The 19,013-nt window shown below is 49.0% G+C and overlaps 1 protein-coding gene across 1 annotated transcript in view; it reads left to right on the forward strand.

Moving 5' to 3' along the window:
* The window catches only part of EXOSC7 (exosome component 7), a 36,899-nt gene extending 20,076 nt beyond the window's left edge, over positions 1 to 16,823 (forward strand). Inside the window, exons 4-8 of the mRNA XM_042929065.1 lie at positions 1,029 to 1,194; positions 6,416 to 6,486; positions 11,783 to 11,906; positions 12,992 to 13,147; positions 16,584 to 16,823. Of these exons, the coding sequence (XP_042784999.1) occupies positions 1,029 to 1,194; positions 6,416 to 6,486; positions 11,783 to 11,906; positions 12,992 to 13,147; positions 16,584 to 16,688 (622 nt within the window). The 3' untranslated portion in view covers positions 16,689 to 16,823. The remainder of the gene's footprint in view (positions 1 to 1,028; positions 1,195 to 6,415; positions 6,487 to 11,782; positions 11,907 to 12,991; positions 13,148 to 16,583) is intronic.
* Positions 16,824 to 19,013: the final 2,190 nt, after the last annotated feature.

A 19,013-nucleotide genomic window follows, 5' to 3' on the forward strand; every position in this document is an offset into this window, starting at 1 on the left:
GATACTTAACCGACTGAGCCACCCAGGCGCCCCCCAAAATACTTTTGAATAATGCTTAGGGCAACAAATGTTGATGCTTGTTTATTCTTTGTTGAGGTAATTGGGCATAAGATTCAAGAGGCCAAAATGGAAAAGTTTTTTCTCTTGAAAAATAGCAAATAAAGTAAAAGGGCTATTCTAATATTTAATCAGCTGGCAGTCTTTCTCTCTCATTTCATTTTCCTGCTTTTCAGTACAGTGATAATCTAGTTTGTGATATAATTGGCATACCATCATACATATCTTCTAAATCATTCAAGGAAGGTCATGGTACTTAACGTTGTGGTTTTTGTTTTGAGAGTTTGGTGGTACATTTAAAAAACAGAAAAAGAAATTTTCTTTAATGTTTATTTTTGAGAGAGAAAGTCAGAGCAGGACCAGGGAAGGGGCAGAGAGAGAGGGATACACAGAATCCAAAGCAGGCTCCAGGCTCCGAGCTGTGAGCACAGAGCCCGACACAGGGCTCGAACCCACGAGCTGTGAGATCATGACCTGAGCTGAAGTTGGACGTTTAACCGACTGAGCCACCCAGGCGCCCCTCGTGGTGGATTTTAAATGAAAACTCGGGATGGTGTATGTGATGTGACCCCTCCATGGCCAGACTGCTTGACTCTAGGCCTCCTGGCCTCCTGGGCCTGTCCGAGAAGAGCATTCTACTGTCAAGATAAGAGAGTTAATTATTACTGGCCAAGGTTCACTTTACTATTGTTCTCTCGTGTCTCTTTGGATAAAGATGGCTTCTGTTAGAAGTCGGGGGGGACCCCCGTCACACACACTGACAGATCCAGGGCACCGTGCCAGTCTGGCTCATTGCGTGTTTCTGGAGGCTGGAAAAGTGGCAGGTGCCATCCTCTCCTCACTTCAGTGACTTTTCTTGTACAGCCGCTGGCCCGTCCAACATTCCATAAGGAAACTGGAACAAAGCCGTGTGCCTCTGCTCTTTGTTTCTGAAAAGACTCACGCGGCTTTTCTCTTGCCCTTCTATGTAGTTCAGCCAACGCTACTCCTGAATTTGAAGGCCGGGGAGGTGATGACCTTGGCACGGAGATTGCTAACACCCTCTACCGGATATTTAACAATAAGAGCAGCGTTGACCTGAAGTCCCTCTGCATCAGTCCCCGGGAGCACTGCTGGATTCTCTATGTGGACGTGCTGGTATGTATCATGTTGCCGAGACGGCCACACTCTCTGCTTTTGCTGGAGACTGGTTGGCCTACTTTCCATCTGGTGCTTTTGCCCTCTTCAAGTGGATGCTTTCAACTTCCAGGGTGAGATTAGATGGAAAGAGAATGATGTCCTGTAAAGTTTTATTTTTGTCATTTTGTAAAACTTTATTATTTATATATTAATTTATTTTGAGAGAGAGAGAGAGAGAGCGTGCACGTGCATGCAAGTGGGGAGGGACAGAGAGAGAGGGAGAGAGAATCTCAAGCGGGTTCCGTGATGCCAGCACAGAGCCTGACACGGGGCTCAAACCCCCAAACCATGAGACCGTGACTTGAACCGAGGTCAAGAGTCGGACACTTAACCGAGTGAGCTACCCAGGCACCCCTGTATTGAGTTTTTTAAATTAAATACAACGTATGTATTGTATATATAATACCATCCTACAGTGAAATCATAGTCATATCATGGTAGCACCTAAAATTATCCCCCGAGCTCATCAGGGAAGAAATAAAAAACAAGAGATGCTTTCTAGATGCCATCAGGTAGAAGTTATAGGCAGAAGTTAGACAAGTTGGCGTACTCTTGTACGTGGAATGGGGATGAACTCTTTCTATGCATTTCATTTAGCCCTTACGACTCTTCAGCGAGCGGGCGCTATTGCCCCATTTACAGGTGAGGGAACGAAGGTTCAGGGAGGCAGAGTGACCTAGCGCAAGAGGTCTCAGCTTGTGAGTAGTGGTGTTGGCACTCAAAGCTGGGTCTCTAATGCCTGTGCCTGCTGTTGACCTCACCAAGCCCTCCTCCCTTGAAAGCACCATGGAACCCACCGTCGGTGTGTTCCTCACTTCCCAGGGGAGGACCCTGAGACCCTGCAGCCTTCTCCCCCGAGTCCACTCCTACAGGAGCCTCTCTAGGCCAATCTCCCATTTCCTTGCTGATGTTTTCCCAAATGCTCCTTGCCTGGTTTTGGCCCCTGGACGGTGTGATTAATTGTGCCACGTGCTTATTTGTGTAAGGCAGGCTCTCGTTGGGTCTGTTTATTCCTTTTAGTGAAATTTCATGAACCTTGAGATGAGTGGCTACATCTTCCCCTTCGGATTGAGGTCACAAGGCTAGGCCGTCAGCCAAACAGATTCTTTCATGAATCTAGAGATAAAGCAGATTCCGTGGACTGAGAGGGAACTTCTTGATGAGGAAGAGCCTGGCTGTCTCCAGATGTTGGCCCTGCATGAAACAGGGCGGGGCTTTCTGGATACTTTTAAATTAATTTGATAATGGGTGGAGCACAACTAGCCAAAAGGTAACAGTGGTTACCATTGTCCCGCAGGTTAGGGGTGTTCTGGACGCTGACGCTAATGGGTAAAAATAATGAAATGACAAGTCCGTTTGCTTCTCCTCATGTCCGATAAGCGGGATGTACCTTTTAGTGTGATTCCTACTAAGCAAGTACTTTTGCAGGTGCTGGATGTGATGAGGCGGGAGCCGGCAGCCTCCAGTCCTCACTGATAAGGGGCGGGCTTCACAGCCACCTGGGGAGGTGCAGCCCCATGGTACGAACTGTAAGGTTCCACCCTGTGTCTGAGGAACATTCTCTCTTTTCCTTCCTCCCCAAGAAGCTAAAGGCAGGAGTGTTGTGGTGCATTGCACCTGTCCGTTGGCGATCCTGCTTTTGCTCCTCGTCAGAATTTGTCCGCACTTGTGATTTTTATAGGAGGCTGGCCCAGTGAGGGGTCCTGATCCACTTTATGATTTCGTCCAGAGACCTGTTCTCTGAGTGAAGGCTTGTGCAAGATGGATGAATATCGGATGTTGTCTCAGCTTAGAACCGGCGCCCTCTTCCACGGGGCGGGGTTGGGGGTGGGGTGGGGGGAATATATGGTTAGCAGGTGCCTCGGTGGCACACCGTGTCCCTGTCACCTGCAGACCTTTCCTTTTAAGACTCCTCGCGTTTGGATTTCTTCTCTCCTGTTTTTTCTCCAGGCTCTGTCTTATTTTGGAAATAAGACGTGATCTTTTGAAATGTTGTCATCCTCAGAAAAGTTTTGAATGAATTAGGAAAGCAGTTTTTGAAATTCTGTTATTGAGGTAGATCCGTTTTTGTCATTCATGTAATTCGCATCTGTGGAGGCTTCCACTTCTGTGAAAGCAAATGTTTGCTTTCAGCCTTGATGGGAATGTGCCTCGTGCGTGCGAGGCACGCGTGGGTTTTTGTTTTATCTTTTACATCTAAAAATACGCGGAATGCATCGAGTCCATGTTTGAAGCAAGATGGTGGGAATCCAGTCTTGTCACTGGAATTGCAAAAGTGAGTGAATCTCGATGTATTTTTACCAACCGGTCTGGATAGTCCTCAGGCAGAGCCCATCTTTCAACCAAATATTCGCTGGGCAACTTTCCATGTTTTTATGCTTTTAGTGTAGGTGCCTTTACTTGAAACCTGTTACAGTCAGACCAACCACCTATTTCCAGTATTATTCTTTTTACCTCCATTGGGGTATTTTATGAGACTAGAAATGTAACTTCCTGGACGCTTCCCTCTTCTTTCCGCTTCGCACTCCTTCAGTGGCCTGGTTGTGACTCCGAGTGGGAGAACTGTCAGGACTCTGTCACATTGACAGTATACAGGCGACCTTTGGTGGGGAGACCGTCACAAGGCTGTCTTGTGATGAGCCCCGGGAGTGGGGATGAGAGGCTGGCACGTGGTCCGTGGCACTGGGCATGGGCAAGGCAGGGGGAGCGGGGGAGCGACCGCAGCACCTGGCAGCTGGCTATGTGTGGTGCCAGGAGGTGCTGAGCCCGGGGGTCTGAGAGGATGGTTGAGGGGAAGTCCAGGAGGAGCAGGTGTCTTGTGGGGAGACATATTTTATACTTGGGCGTCCTAGCAGTATTACGGTTTTGGAGGTTTGCCTTGTGAAAAGAAACCCCTCTGGCTCAATCAGTTAAGTGTCTGATTTCAGCTCAGGTCACGATCTCACTATTTATGAGTTCAAGCCCCGCGTCGGGCTCTGTGCTGACATCTCGGAGCCTGGAGCCTGCTTCTGATTCTGTCTCCCTCTCTCTCTGCCCCTCCCATGCGCGCTCTCTCTCTCTCTCTCTCTAAACAGTGAATAAATAAACATTAAAAAAAGAAAAGACATCAAAAAGAAACCCCTCATTCCCAGAAGGCCAACAGCATAAGTTGTGCTCTTCCCCTAAAAGAAGAGTTCTGGAACCTGTGCACCTGACAGGGGAAGGTGTGTTTGTGACCAGGTGTATCCTCTTCTTCTCCACTTCTCCTGCTTCCCCACCTCTGTTATAGGAGGGATTTTCGCCCTGGAGCCGGGACCATGGCCCAGGCTCTCTGTAACGCTAGACGTCCCGCACCTCCCGTTCTCTCCTAGCTTGCCTGGGCCTGTTCAGACACCGGGTCGGGCCGCTTTGGGTCTTCATATCGCGCCCACTCTCCCCTGCCTCCTGGCTGTACCACTGTGTTTGGCAGAAAGGTTCTTGCTAGGCCGCAGCCGCTTGGCTTCCGAAAGAGGAAGGTAGGGCCTTCAAGCCCCTGTTATGTGCCAGGAATGGTAAGGATGCGATCTCATTTAATCCTCACGGTCACCCAGTAGAGAAGCGTGGCTTTGCTTTCCTGACGGGGAAACTGAATCCCGGAAGGTATGTGGCCAGCAAGCTGCGGAGAAGAGTGTCAGCCTCGCAGCGCCCCATCTGGCTTACCCCATCGTGTGGCACAGCCTGAGGAGCCTGGGCAGGCGGACCTGAGGCCTGGAGTGGGCTCATCCCTTGCATCCATGGAGGAGGGCGGGCTGATTGGTAACTGCCCTTTGGGGGGCCCTCGGCAGATAGGGTTTAGCGTTCTGCCCTCTTGATTTCATCTCTTGCCGATAAGCCAGAATGTTGAAAATCAGAGTCTGTATCAGGCCACTGTGCACGAGTGAGAGGGCTTCTGTGTCCCCACCTGCCAAGTAAGGGTGGGTGATGGGCTCTCCAGGGTCCTTTCCGACTGGGGGGCTCCGTGGCTGCTGGAGCACTTTCTCTGCATAAAGTAGATGCTGTGGAAGAGTGGCGTGTGAAATGGTGGCCTTCAGCCCAGGCTGATCCTCAGGGCCACCTCAAGACTAAAGTACACATGCCAGGGTCTCACCCCGCATTTTTCTTTTTTCTTTAAAAAAAAAAAAATTTTTTTTTTTTTTTAAGTTTGTTCATCCACTTTGAGAGAGAGCGTGAGCTGGGGAGGGGCAGAGAGAGAAAGAGAGAATCCCAAGCAGGCTCCACACGGCCAGCACGGAGCCCCACGCAGGACTCGATCCCGTGAACCGTGAGATCATGATCTGAGCGGAAATCAAGAGTCGGCTGCTTAACCGACTGAGCCACCCAGGCGCCCCGGCTCCTTCCGCCTTGGTGACAACTCTGTGACATAGTTGTGATTTTTGCCCTTCATGAGGCGCGGAGCGCTGAGGTAGCTCCCGGCTGCCCGGTGAGCATGGGGATCCTAGCAGACAGTCTGACTCAGGAGTCCAGCTGGAGCTCTTCGCTGTGCGGCAGTGTGTCTGAACCAGCGTAGAGAAGGGCTAGTCGCGTGCTAGGCGAGCAGGCTGCTGTGACAAAGCCAGGCAGTAGTACTGGCTGGCGGGGTGGAGTGGGGAGTCAGGGGAGGTCATATTTTAATAAGCAGTAATTATGCAGTGTCGTGGGAAGGGTGCTGTCTGCACTTGAGGTTCGAGCTTAAAGGGAAGTTAGAGATTTGCCCTGGGCACGAATGCAGCGTGTGAAGGAAACGCACCAGATTCTGAGTCGGGTTCGGAAGGCCCCGGGCTTGGGACCCGCCTGCCTTTGGTTAAGTAGCCACCAGGCTCCGCAATCAGGAGCCATTTGGGACAAAATGCAGGTGATCATTTCCTCCTTGAGTGCAGACCCAACTGGCTGGGGGGCCAGTTAGAGGAGATCCACTGCAAGCCGGGGCCTGAGTGGTGGCCCCACAGCCGATGCCAGCGGCGACCTCAGCCGTGGGGCCCAGGCCAGCACGGCCTCCAGGTGCTTCTTGCAATTAGGGTGACGCCTGGAGTGTCAGCCAGGAGAGCAACCGCCTGTTCTTTTCTTTATTTTGTAAATGCTCGGTCAGTATTTCTTAGGAACCAGTGTCCTTTACTTAGGATAATACTTAGAGTAAGAAATGACCCTTGCTTTTTCTTCCCACCTCACTCCCTGCCTCCCTTAGCTGCTGGAATGTGGCGGGAATTTGTTCGACACCATCTCCATTGCTGTAAAGGCTGCTCTCTTCAATACAAGGTGAGTCTTCCTGGAAACAGCCCCGTGGGCCTGCGGAGAACCCCAGCCGACACTTGTGATGAAGACTCAGGACACTTCTACCAAAGCTTCCAGGGGAAGGTGACAAGGGGTTTAGCGTGAAAAATGGTGGCCTTTAATGGTAAGCTCCGGATTTCACAAGATAAAACTAAATACATGCATATATTTCTGTATTTGTTTTTTATGTTATTATTTTCATAAGTAACCATGTCCCATGTAGAAAAATGTTAGAAAACCACAGAGAAGCAAATGGAGTGAAAACCACCCAGAGGTCGACTGTCCAAATACTGTTACTGGGCACAGAACTTCGGGGACGTGGGTTTCACCTGTTGTGCAGTCTGCTACATCCCCACCACCACTGGCAATGCCTGACACAGAGTAGGTGCTCACATATTCCCCGATCGGACACAAGAATGTTCTAAACGCAGGGCGGCAGCCTGCATTTGGCTTTAAGAGCAGGAAGTGGTTACGCCACTGTGGTTAGGCTCCCCGGCCAGATGTGCAACAAGGGACGAGGCACTCAGCCTTCTTGGAGTTGGCATTCCCTCTAACCGTTTGATCCTGTAGCCTTCTCCCTTTCTACGTGCCAGCTTCTTTGAGGATGGTTTGCAGCATTCAAAAATAAATACATGGGTGGTGACGTTCATGCCACGAGAGAGCTTACATTGAGGGAGTGGAGGACCATGGGGTTTAGAAAATGAGGGTTAGAGACTTCTAGGGTTATCGTCTAAGGGGTTAATTGGATAAGTAGGCAAGGGTATTATTCTAGAATGTTCATCACAGCCTCTTTGTAATGGTGACAAGTTGGGAACAACCGGAGTGTCCCAACATAGGGGATCGAAATCCTGCACAGCAGCCTCTTTAGAAGTTTGTTAATCCAGAAAGCCAGTCATTAAACACAGACGTCTCATCTTGTTTGTTTCATTGATTTTTACTTTTGGTAACTCGTATATTTAATATGTCTGGATATGTCCCAGGATGGTCATTGTGATTCTTTTCTAGGGCTCCCATCATAGGCGACTTAACATTCATCTGTATTTTAGAGGTTTTCTATGGTGGATTTAGACTACCTGGGTAATTCAGAAGAAAACAAAAACAAAGTTAAGTAAATTCAGGTGAGACATTGCAGGATGGAGTACCTGCTGAGAACGAAAGCTGTGGAGCCCCCCACCCCCACCCCAAGCTGTGCCACTAGACTCCGGGCTGAGACCAGTCAGGAGGCGGGCCACGCCTTTGTGGCCACCGTGGGGCCCGAGTACCAGTGCCATTTGTGGCAGCCTGTGCTCGGGCTCTATCGGAGAAGAAAGGAAGTGGCCATCTGTTGGACCTGGAGCTTTGGAAAGCATTCCCCATCTGCCAGCTGGTTTTCCACAGGCACCAGGGCAAAAAGAGAGAGTAGAACCAGACAAGGCTCGAGGCTGTCTGGCTGTGGGGGGAAGTGTTGGGCAATCTGTGCCCCAGGATGGTAAGACCCAGCTGCTCAAGTTGGGGAGGACACCTGTCCTGGGTGTAGCCAGGAGTCTTGTCCCCAGAACAAGAATAGCCCTGCAGGTAGCAAGGGATGTGGACCATGTGAGACATCAGGTCCCCTGGTACGTGGAAAGACCATACATCCAGTTCGTGTCCTTTAGAAGGACAGAGGCTCTTCTGTAGCCCTTCTGCTGAACTACGTTGTGGCCAAAGTGTCAGGAAGGAGTGAGTGAGTGTGTGTGTGTGTGTGTGTGTGTGTGTGTGTGTGTGTGTGTGTGTGTTTTAACATAACTGACCCAAATTCAAATGGATTACCTGACTTGCTCAAATAGGATATTACTTAGTACTTCCACTCTGGGTGCCCTTGACACGGAGACTGTGAGCCAGGGCAGACCCTAGCAGGACTCCTTGGCTCCTGTGGACGTTCCCTGGCCGCGGCTTTTCTGCTCTGGATGTTGCCTTGTGTAGGGACAGCCAACAGGGCTGGAATCATCGACGGCTTTTGTTAGAGGAGCAGGGAAAGGCACCAACGCTGTTTCTATCACGGTAGCTGAATGGACCGCCTCTTCCTCCCTGGCTCCCCCACCCCAGACAGAGATGAATGGACTCTGTGGGTTAAATGTATTTTCCAGCACCCGACTTAAGAAACAACGTGTTCAGGCCCCCAGAAGCCCTCTCACCCTCCACCCCCGTGCAGTCACTACACCCACTGAGGAGAACCGTTGTCCTGTAACAATAGAATGGTTTTGTCCTTGATATAAATGAAATCATACCGTGTGGTGTTTTTGTGTGTCTGCTTCATTCACTGAGCATTATGTTTTGAGACACTCGTATTGTGGCCCGGAGTCATAGTTTGCTCTGCGCGGCCTGCTGTTCCATTGTGTGACTGTGCCATAGTTGATTTATCCATTCTGCTGTTGATGAGCATCTGGGCAGTTTCCAGTTTTTTTGGCTATTCCAAACACGAACATTTTTGTATTTTTCTTGCACGTATTTACCCATTTCTGTTGGGTATGGGTGAAAGTTTTGGATCATAAGGCATGGCTGTGTTTGGTTTTAGTAGATACACTGCAAAACAGTTTTCTAAAGTGCTTTTACTGGATGATACTCCCACCAGTGTTGTATAAGCGTCCTGGGTTGCTTCATATCTTTGCCAACTTGTGGGCTTTTTTTTTCTTTTTTTTTTGTCTTTTTAATATCCGTCATTCTAGTGAGTGTCTCTTGGTATCATATTGTTTTAATTTGCATTTCCTTGATGAATATTTAAGTTGAATATCTTCTTGTGTGTTTATCAACTACTTTAGTGGCCTCTTTTATGAAGTCCCCACTCCAGTCTTTTTGCCTATTTTTCTGTTGGGTTGTCTTTTACGTTTGGTAGGAATTCTTTACGTAACATGTCCGCTTATATGTACACATGCACGCACACACACGTTTGCAAATATTTTTCTCCATTCTGGATTCTCTTTTTAACTTCTAAATGCTGTCTTTTGACAAACAGGAGTTCATATATATATATATTTTAATTTTTTTTAATATGAAATTTATTGTCAAATTGGCTTCCATACAACACCCAGTGCTCATCCCAAAAGGTGCCCTCCTCAATACCCATCACCCACCCTCCCCTCCCTCCCACCCCCCATCAACCCTCAGTTTGTTCTCAGTTTTTAACAGTCTCTTATGCTTTGGCTCGCTCCCTCTCTAACCTCTTTTTTTTTTTTTCCTTCCCCTCCCCCATGGACTTCAGTTAAGTTTCTCAGGATCCACATAATAATTAATTTTGAAACATTGTACAGAGGGCCATTGAGAAAATGTCTCATTCTGCTTAGTGCTGATTATGCATGCCTTTCTGAAAGTAGAACATCAGCCTGATGTGGGAAGATCATTTCATTTCTAATATCCATTTAGTCGAGATAAAAAATTAGCAATAAATGCAGCCTGTGTACAGAGGCCCTGGCCAATGAAATCAAAGAGGTCGGGTTTATCCCTTTAGACAGCACTGGAGACATTCCCCCCTTTGGGAACGTCTCTACTAGCGTAAGTAGCTCTTTCCAGAATAATGAAATGTTAGCTATTGATGCTCTCTTAGCCCCCAGGCTTTCTCATCAGCCTTAGTAGCACTTCCTAATACCTTTCAGAACATGGTCTTCACTTCCATGGGTCTAAATATGTTAATTTGGACAAATGTGTTTCTTTTTTTTAAAAAAATTTTTTTTTTTTAACGTTTATTTATTTTTGAGACAGAGAGAGACAGAGCATGAACGGGGGAGGGGCAGAGAGAGAGGGAGACACAGAATTGGAAGCAGGCTCCAGGCTCTTAGCCATCAGCCCAGAGCCCGACGCGGGGCTCGAACTCACGGACCGTGAGATCGTGACCTGAGCTGAAGTCGGAGGCTTAACCAACTGAGCCACCCAGGCGCCCCCAAATGTGTTTCTAAATATAGAGCAGATGGACACATTGACGGTAGTTATGGGCAGGGACTCCTCAGCACCTGCCTAAGTTCTTAGTGACCCAGGCTTTATCTTCGTCATCTGTTTACCTGCCAACATGTTAAAAGTGGACAGGTTGGTCAGTTTCAGAGAAAATACAGACACGTGTCCATTATTCTTCTCTGGTTTTCTAGTTTCTCTGCCTTTATATAGGCAGATGCTGTTACGTTAGCAGTGGTGCAGAGCCAACACTGCTGTTGGGGCCCGAAGGCCTGCGTTTAGTCTTTGCTGCAACAATTGTTAGTGCCTGTGACCTTGAACAAGTAATTAAATCTTAGGCAATAAATGAGTCCCTCCTTGTGGCAGTTAGTGTGTTAGACTCTGAGGATGGGGAGGGGAGGACAACATTGACCATGGTTTCATTTGTCTTTTTCTGTCTTTGAAGAACATAACTGAGTAACAGGCAATTAAAATGTCCAACTCTTACCTATTTCATTGCTTTTTTGTTTTCAATGAAATAATAAATGTGGAAGGATTCCAATAAACTCTAGAGGATTATCCAGATATATGGTATTATTTTATTGTAGTGTATTCCATTGGTACACATAATTTTACATATTCAGAATATCTTGGATACAAAGGCCTCCAATGTCAAAGAAGAGTTTCTGAGTAACAAATGAATTTCTGCCTGAAAGTAACAAGGTAAAGACCAAGAAGAACCTCATATAACTGATCACATAATAACTCATCACATTCCCTAACAAGTCCCTCACACCCTGTGTAATTTAAGCATGAAGGGATTCACTCTTAGGTTAAGATTCTTTGCCTTGTTCACAAACAGCACAATATAGAAATCTGTGTGCTAGGTTTTATGATTCTTCAGATGTTCACTGTTCTCAACACAATTGAATCTATCGGGTTTTGTTGTTTTTTTTTTTTCTCCCTTTATGGTAAGCCCTTTTTGTGTCCTGTTTAAGAAATCTTTGTCTACGCCAAGATGCTGAAGATTAGTTTTAGGTTTTTAGTTTTTCTTCTAAAAGCTTTATTGTTTTGTCTTTCTCCTTTATCTCTACAGTCCATTTGGTATGGATTTTTATATATGGTATGAGGCGGGGATCAAGATTCCTTTTTTTTCCCCCCCGTGTGCATATCCGATTGACCAAGCGTTATTTTTAAAAAGACCTCCTTCCTCCACTGCTCTCCGGCGTTGCCTGTGCACTCTTGAGAGGGATGGCAGGGATGAGGATGATAAAGTACAAGCAGAGTGTGACTTCATCTTGTGAGGCGCAGGAATTCTGACCCCTGTCGTCAATCTCAAGAAAAAGAAGTTCTCTTTCTTCCTCACGGGAAGCGGGGATTTTGATTGGGCTTCTGTTTCCAGGATCCCAAGAGTTCGGGTTCTAGAGGATGAAGAGGGGTCCAAGGATATTGAGCTCTCGGATGACCCTTATGACTGCATCCGGCTAAGCGTGGAGCATGTCCCCTGCATTGTCACCCTGTGCAAGGTATGTGGTTGTATCTGACGGCTTTGGACTTCCTTGTGAGTCTGCTTCAACCCCAACCCATTAAGGTTACTTAATAGATTGAGAAGCTACAGCTGCACAAATCATATAGAAATAGCTTTAATCCAAATCCAGTAATTTGCTTATTTTAGAAGCCACTATATGAGCAGCTTTTCCTTTTATTTTATTTGTTTTAATTGGAAGACATGACGGAGTCGCAGGGGGACACGAGGGGGTTCATAGTAATAGTAGCCAGAGTTTTTTAAGCTCCTCCATACCAGGCATTTCACTGAAACACCCTGTGTGCACATTTCCCTTAATTCCCTCAATTCTATGGGGTCGAGGCTGGAAGAATAATAGCAGGGAGGTTGAAGGGCGAACACTGCCCCCTCTGTGCTCTGTAGTGTCCATATCTGTGAAGTGAGGGGTGGGAGCAGGATCTGGGCATCTGTTGTGTCAAGTGTGGCTTTTACGTTAGCACCGAGGCCCGTGGAGCCCAAGCTCTGGCTGATGCTGCTGTGTACCTGGCGCTGCCCAAGGCCGTGCAGACAGGCCTGCGTTGGCTGAGATTGTCCCTGATTCCGCACAGGATTCATGGAAAAACAGGACTGTATGGGTCAGGTTTAATGCCACTGAAGTCACTTCACGAACCTGGGGCTTTGGTGAAATGTGGGGACTGGCCAAAGCCATCTGCACTTGACTCATTTTTGAGCATGTGACTTAGCTTGCACCCCCTTGATTCATCTTTGTCTTCAGTGAAGCATCTGTGTGGCCTCACATGTCAGTTTCTCCCTGGGCCCCTCTGTTGGAGACGTTTGGTGGCCTCACTTGGATAGTCTCTGAATTACGGCTCTAACCCCACTCCCACCCCACGTTTCCTTTTTATGCTTTTGTTGTTCTGCTGGCAGAGTGGCCCGTGATAGAATTGCTGAACATTGTTTCAGGCATTTTCCATACGAGCAGAATCTAAAATAAGATCTGGAACGGGCAGTGCAGGTTCTTTGCTGGTGGAGATACTCCCTCCACGAGGCTGTCCAGGGTGGGCATCTGGGATGTGTGTTACCCGCGTGTGCACTCTGACCTTGCAGATTGGCTACCGGCACGTAGTGGATGCTACTCTCCAGGAGGAGGCCTGCTCCTTGGCCAGCTTGCTGGTGTCCGTGACCAGCAAGGGAGTCGTGACATGCATGAGGAAAGTGGGGAAGGGCAGCCTGGACCCAGAGAGCATCTTCGAGATGATGGAGGTGAGGCTTGGCCCTGAAGCAGGTGCAGGCACTGTCTGGGAGTGTTTGCTGCCGCTTCTTACCCCCTTGGTCACACCAGGGGAATTCTGCCTTTGCGCCCTTGACCCCAGACTTAGAGCTGGGAGGACAGCTGGTGTGAGCTGGTTTCTACTGACATGGCAAAGGGTGGTGGCCGTGGGGGGCTCCGGACTGGGAGGTAAGGAACCTGTCAGTGATCGTTCCTTGTCCTCTCCCTCTCTGATCTCACATTTCCATGGTTCTAGATGAAACGGATGAGTGTGTTGGACTGATAACGTGGAATCGCTTGTAACTAAAACCCCAGGCTTTTGCGATCTGATGAGGGAACTGGGGTCCCGCCTGACTGCTTCCTGTCCTTTGAAGGGAATGAGAAAAGGTAGAGCCGGGGGGCTGAAGGATGCCGTCTCCCCATGTCTTCATGGCTCTAGAAGTGTTCAAAAGGAGACAGACAGGAAATCCTTCCAACTGCCTCGGGGTGGGTCACTCCCCACGGGTCTCAGGCTGTCAGGCAGCACCAACCATTGGGGTGGTGTGTGTGTCTCCCTTACAGGCCTGAAAGGCCCCCGTGGCAGGGACCACCTGTGTCTTCCCAGACTCCCCTTCCCCCACGTCCACCTTGACTTTCCAGAAATCTTTGAGGACTCTGACACTGACCGACTGACTGACTGACTTGCCGGGAACAGAGTTGGCCAGACCCAGGTTTTTTGCTCTGGGTACTGCGTCACAACTCAACGTCCAGAGGTCATGGCTGACTAGCAGGCAAGGTTGCCACTCACACTCTTCCTTCACGCCTGGAAACACTGACTTTGCACTGAAGGCTCTAAGCATTTAAAGTCCATTTTCTCTTTCTCTTGTCTTATTTGAAAGCAAAAATGAGCGGTGTGCACGGTGTCGAGAACTCAGGCGTGAAGACAGACTACCCGGGCTGGGAGGCAGCTCATCTCAGGGAGAGTGTAACAGCGGTCGGGGTGCCTGCCGCTGGGCGTGTCGTGAGGCCGCATGACGGCCCCCAAGGGCGTGGGGGTGCGGCAGTGTCACGGCGTGGGTCTGCCAGGAGCTCAGGTGTCTCTCGCCGTGCACGGCAGGCGGATTCTTCGTGGCCGGTTGGTCAATTGGTTAGTTTTTTTTTTTTTTTTAAACAAAAACCCTTCAAATACTTTATAAGTTCTGCCTCTCTAGACAAGTGGCTCTGAAACCTTGTCTTGGAAGGAGCTCTTCTCCCCCACCTCTTCCAGGAGAATTTTACGGGAATCCCAGTACGTAAAACAAGAAAAGCAGTAAGGAATCACGACAATTTATCGGGCACTCACTTTGTGTCAGGTGCTCTGTGTTTAGTGCTTTAAACATATTATGTCATTTATCTATTTACTTATTTTTAATTTACTTTTGGGAAAGCGCAGGTGGGGGAGGAGCAGAAAGGGGGACAGAGGACCCGAAGCAGGCTCTGTGCTGACAGGCTGAGAGCAGCGAGCCCGATGCGGGGCTCCAGCTCACAAACCACGAGCTCATGACCTGAGCCAAAGTCAAGATGCCTCCTCCCGACTGAGCCACCCAGGCACCCAACCTATTGTCATTTAGTCCTTAGCCTTCCTGTGGGGCAACCATTGTTGTTATCCTTGGTTTTGCAAACGTGGACATTGAGACATGTAGCAGATAGGTAAGTTGCCTGTGGGTTTCCCAGCTCATCATGCCGGCAGTAGGATTCACACCCAGACTGTGCGCTTCAAGGGCAGTCCTGCCACCCCTGCAGCCACACTGAGCTATTTTTAACCCTATAAACCAGGTAGGCTGCGGCTGCCGTGGGTGGTAGGAGAGCCAGAGCTCTGTCTGGTGAGCCGAGCTACATCCTCCTCCGGGGCTCGGCAGATGAGGTCTGCAGACCCAGCTCAGGGGGAACCATAGCCCCGTGGTCCTGTCTGACTGCTCTGGCCTCACCCAGGGAAGCAGCAATCCAGAAATGCCTGTTGTGAAGCTTAAAACATCGGTGGGGGGTTGGCCTCTGCCGTTCACATTCAGACCTCCCAAGTCCTAGTGTCCTGTCTGTCCCGTCCCCTCTTACCCCGTCCCCCACCTTCATTCATATGAGTAATCAGTAACCCTCTCTGATCGACTCTGACATGCTCTCCTTCTCTCATGTTATGGTAAAAAACCTTTCTGGTCACTTTGGTCCTTAGCCCTGACTTTGCATCTCATGCAAGTGAACGCTTCCCACTTTTGGAATGAGATTTTTTCATATGAATTTCCGGCAATACTTGGAGTCTCATCCTGTGTTCCAGTTAGGGGCCAGGGGAGAAGTTCCTCGTAACTGGGAGAGTTGAGACGAGGGTCTTGGCCTGGGTATCTTTCTCCCTGACGTTGCTGAGAGTGGAACCGGCAGCACAACTGAATGAAAACTTCTATGGGAATGTGGAAGACTTGACGACGTGGAGACCTGTGGTTGGTTCATCATAGTCTTGAAATACACATGAGCAGGGCGCCTGGGTGGCTCAGTCGGTTAAGCGTCTGACTTCAGCTCAGGTCATGATCTCCTGGTTCATGAGATCAAGCCCTGCGTCGGGCTCTGTGCTATCAGTGCAGAGCCTACTTTAGATCCTCTGTCCCCCTCTCTCTGCGCCTCCCCTGCTCACTCTCTCTCTCTCTCTCTCTCTCTCTCTCAAAAATAAACATTAAAAAAATTATTCATGAGCTCAGACACAGAAAACAGTTTCATAAAGAAAGATTTTTGTATGTTAGTGAGTTCTTTTTGAGGGCCCCTCCTCGTGTCTCCTGTGTGGGGGCTAATTAGGAAGTCTGCGGGTTGTCTGACCTCTTGATGCGTCTTGCTCCTGACATCCCATTCTTTTAGCCTCTCTGCATGGCAGCGATACCGGAGACCCTACCCAGGTATCAGCTGGGTCCCCTCTGAACAGTCCCGCTTAGAGATCTGGTGGCAGGTGAATGAGAAACTGCTTGTTCAAACGTGTCCCCAGCGCCATCTGTTCCTTCATTAGACACACTCTCGGTTCCCTGTGGCCTCCCTCTGCCTTCGCCCCACCGGGCAGCAGGACTCGGCAGTAACCAAAACCAGGTCTGCTTGACGGTTTTGCTGCTTGTTGTAATGGCAGCGGGAGTGCTAAACGGGAGCTGATGGCTGAGGCAGCCTTGGCTGCTTCCTGCTGGCCGCCTGGGCCTGGGGGTAGGTATTCTCCTTTGTTTTTGTTTTTAGTATGAGATTTTTCCAGAAGGTAACTGTTCTGTTGTTGTTGTTTGGGGGTTGTTTTTGTATTGACTTGTTTAATTAAATAAAAGTCCCTTAAGGCAGATGGAGCCGGTATAGTTTGGAGGTATAGTTTGGACGGCTGGCAGGCAGCGAGGGAAGCTCTCCTGGTCTGGGTGTGTGTGCCTCACAAGTGGGTGTGTGCTCTCTTCTGCCCTGCAGACTGGCAAGCGAGTGGGCAAGGTGCTGCACGCCTCCCTGCAGAGCATTCTACACAAGGAGGAAAGCCTGGGGCCCAAGAGACAGAAAGTCGGATTCCTGGGATGACTCATGTCAGCGCAAACACGGGCTGCGTGTTTCTTCCTTTTCCTTTTTTAAGCCGCAGTTTGTATATATTTTTCTTACCTGCTGTAAACCTGAGCTGACATTCGTATGTGTAAAATTAAAGTCTGTTTTCTAGTCCGGTTTGGTATGGCTAGAGTTCTTCAGCTGTAAGCCAAGGTGCCGTTCGGTGACCGCCCGGAAAGTCTGGCCCTCGTCTAGCCAATGGCAGCTGAGCCCAGGGTTGCTGTCCAAGGGGGAATTCTCTGGTCGTGCCTCTCCAGGGAGACTCCTTTATCTCCGCTGCAGGAGTTCAAAACAACAACACAAACACGAGAATAAGGGCCTGCCAGAAAAGTGGTTTAAAGGAAATGCTTATGATAATGTATTTTGTGAAAAATATTTCCCCTGTAGGGCTTTCAAAACAAGAAAAACACACACACGGTTCATTCTTGTGGATGTGGTGCTTCTGAGGGAGAGAAGGGAGGCATATGCCCCAGATACATACCCGTGGCTTCTGCCGGGCTGGTGAACCTTCCTCAGTCCCAGGGAAGCCCAGTTCTTGCTTCCTGCCCTCCCAAGAAATTCACGCCGAGCTCCCTAGGGTCGGGGTGCTTAGTGGCCACTTTGCCCCTTAGCCACAGCTTTCTTATCACTCGTTTTGAAATTGCTCTGCATTTTGTAACCACTCCCTGGTGTTTCATAAGATTTCCTTGCTTTATCAGCATGAAGAAGGCTGCTTCAGAGATGTTGTCATGTGATTACTCAGCCTGTCTTCACACTCTGGGGACAGAGGGAAGGCCATTCTTGATGGCCCCAGAAGGCTCCTCATAGCCTGTATTCGACTCACAGTGCAGTGTGTTAGAATTAAGTCTGCTCACAGGTTGAGCAATCTCTGTTTTTTTTCCAAACTGAAACTCCCCAGTCAGTCTTACAGAGCTGCGGGGAAGGAGCTGATTCACCAAGGCCGAGTATTTCAGCCATGGCATTTGCCCTCTGCATTTCGGCTAGACAAATAGGGTGAGGAGTTAGGAACTTAATGCCTCATGGAAGGAACATAATGTGAGCTGAAGCCGTTGCAGACCAGTCCCAGAGGCCCTGGCATGGCGCCTTCCGGCATGGCCAGGTCCATCCAGCAGAGAGAAATAGTGCCTAGACTTGGGGCTGTCGCCCTCTCGAGAACACAACCTGGGTTTTCATTTTTCGTAAATGCTTTTCCGGCGATTGTTCCTCCAGGCACCATGACAGTGCTCCCAACACATCAGCCTGCTCCTCCCGCCCCTGCTCCTGGCTGACTGCCCGTGATGGAACATTGACAGTGGTCAAGAGGCAGCCAGACTTTGGGTCAAGTTTAGAAGCTTCAGTCTTGCTGATTAAAGACCTCAGACGGACAAGGCTTTGCCAGGCTGGGGGTATGACCGCTGCCCAACTGGGCTGACTGGCCGAGCGGTGAAAATGGAGGTGAGAAATATGTTAGCATCTGTCTCTGCCACCACCTTTCCTGAAGGCCACCCCTCCTGGTAAGAAGTGCATATCACAGGGGCGCCTGGGTGGCTCAGTCAGTTAAGCGTCCAACTCATGATTTCGGCTCAGGTCGTGATCTCATGGTTTGTGGGTTCGAGCCCTGTGTCGGGCTCTGCCTGCTGCCTGCACAGAGCCTGCTTGGGATTCTGTCTCCCTCTCTCTCTGCCCTCCCCCCAACTCACATACTCTCTGTCTCTCTCAAAATAAATAAGTTTAAAACAAATTTTTTAAAAAGTATACATCACACATGAAATGGAACACCCAATGAGCAAGGTCTGTCCAGGAGGTTCATATATTGGAAATATGTGATTATTGCAGCTTTCAGAATAAAGGAGGAGAAAACTGATGGCAGAGACTGGCAAAGACTTGGAAAAATACTGTCCTGGAGAGACTCAGTGTTTCCTCCAGCAGAAAGAGAGCTGTCCTTAGCAGCCATTAAATAATCATCAGGGAATGCAGTGTTCTAGAATATTCAAGTTGATCTTTTAAAAAAAATTTGTAACGTTTATACATTTGTGACAGAGACAGAGTGCAAGTGGTGGAGGAGGGGGGCGGCGAGAGAGAAGGAGACACAGAATCTGAAGCAGGCTCCGGGCTCTAGGCTGTCAGCACAGAGCTCGAACTCACAAGCCGTGAGATCATGACCTGAGCCCCTAAGTTGGTCGTCTCGTTTCTGTGACTTCTTGGTCTCCCAAATCACGTAAATTTAAGCCTACAAAATACAGCCGTTTCGAATATTAGCCTGCTCGGCCTTGAAGTATGTGCACCCCAAAAGTGCTGGGGACTTAACCCTTCCTGAGGCAACCC

Source organism: Panthera leo, chromosome A2 (assembly GCF_018350215.1).
Source record: "Panthera leo isolate Ple1 chromosome A2, P.leo_Ple1_pat1.1, whole genome shotgun sequence".
Lineage (NCBI taxonomy): Eukaryota > Metazoa > Chordata > Mammalia > Carnivora > Felidae > Panthera > Panthera leo.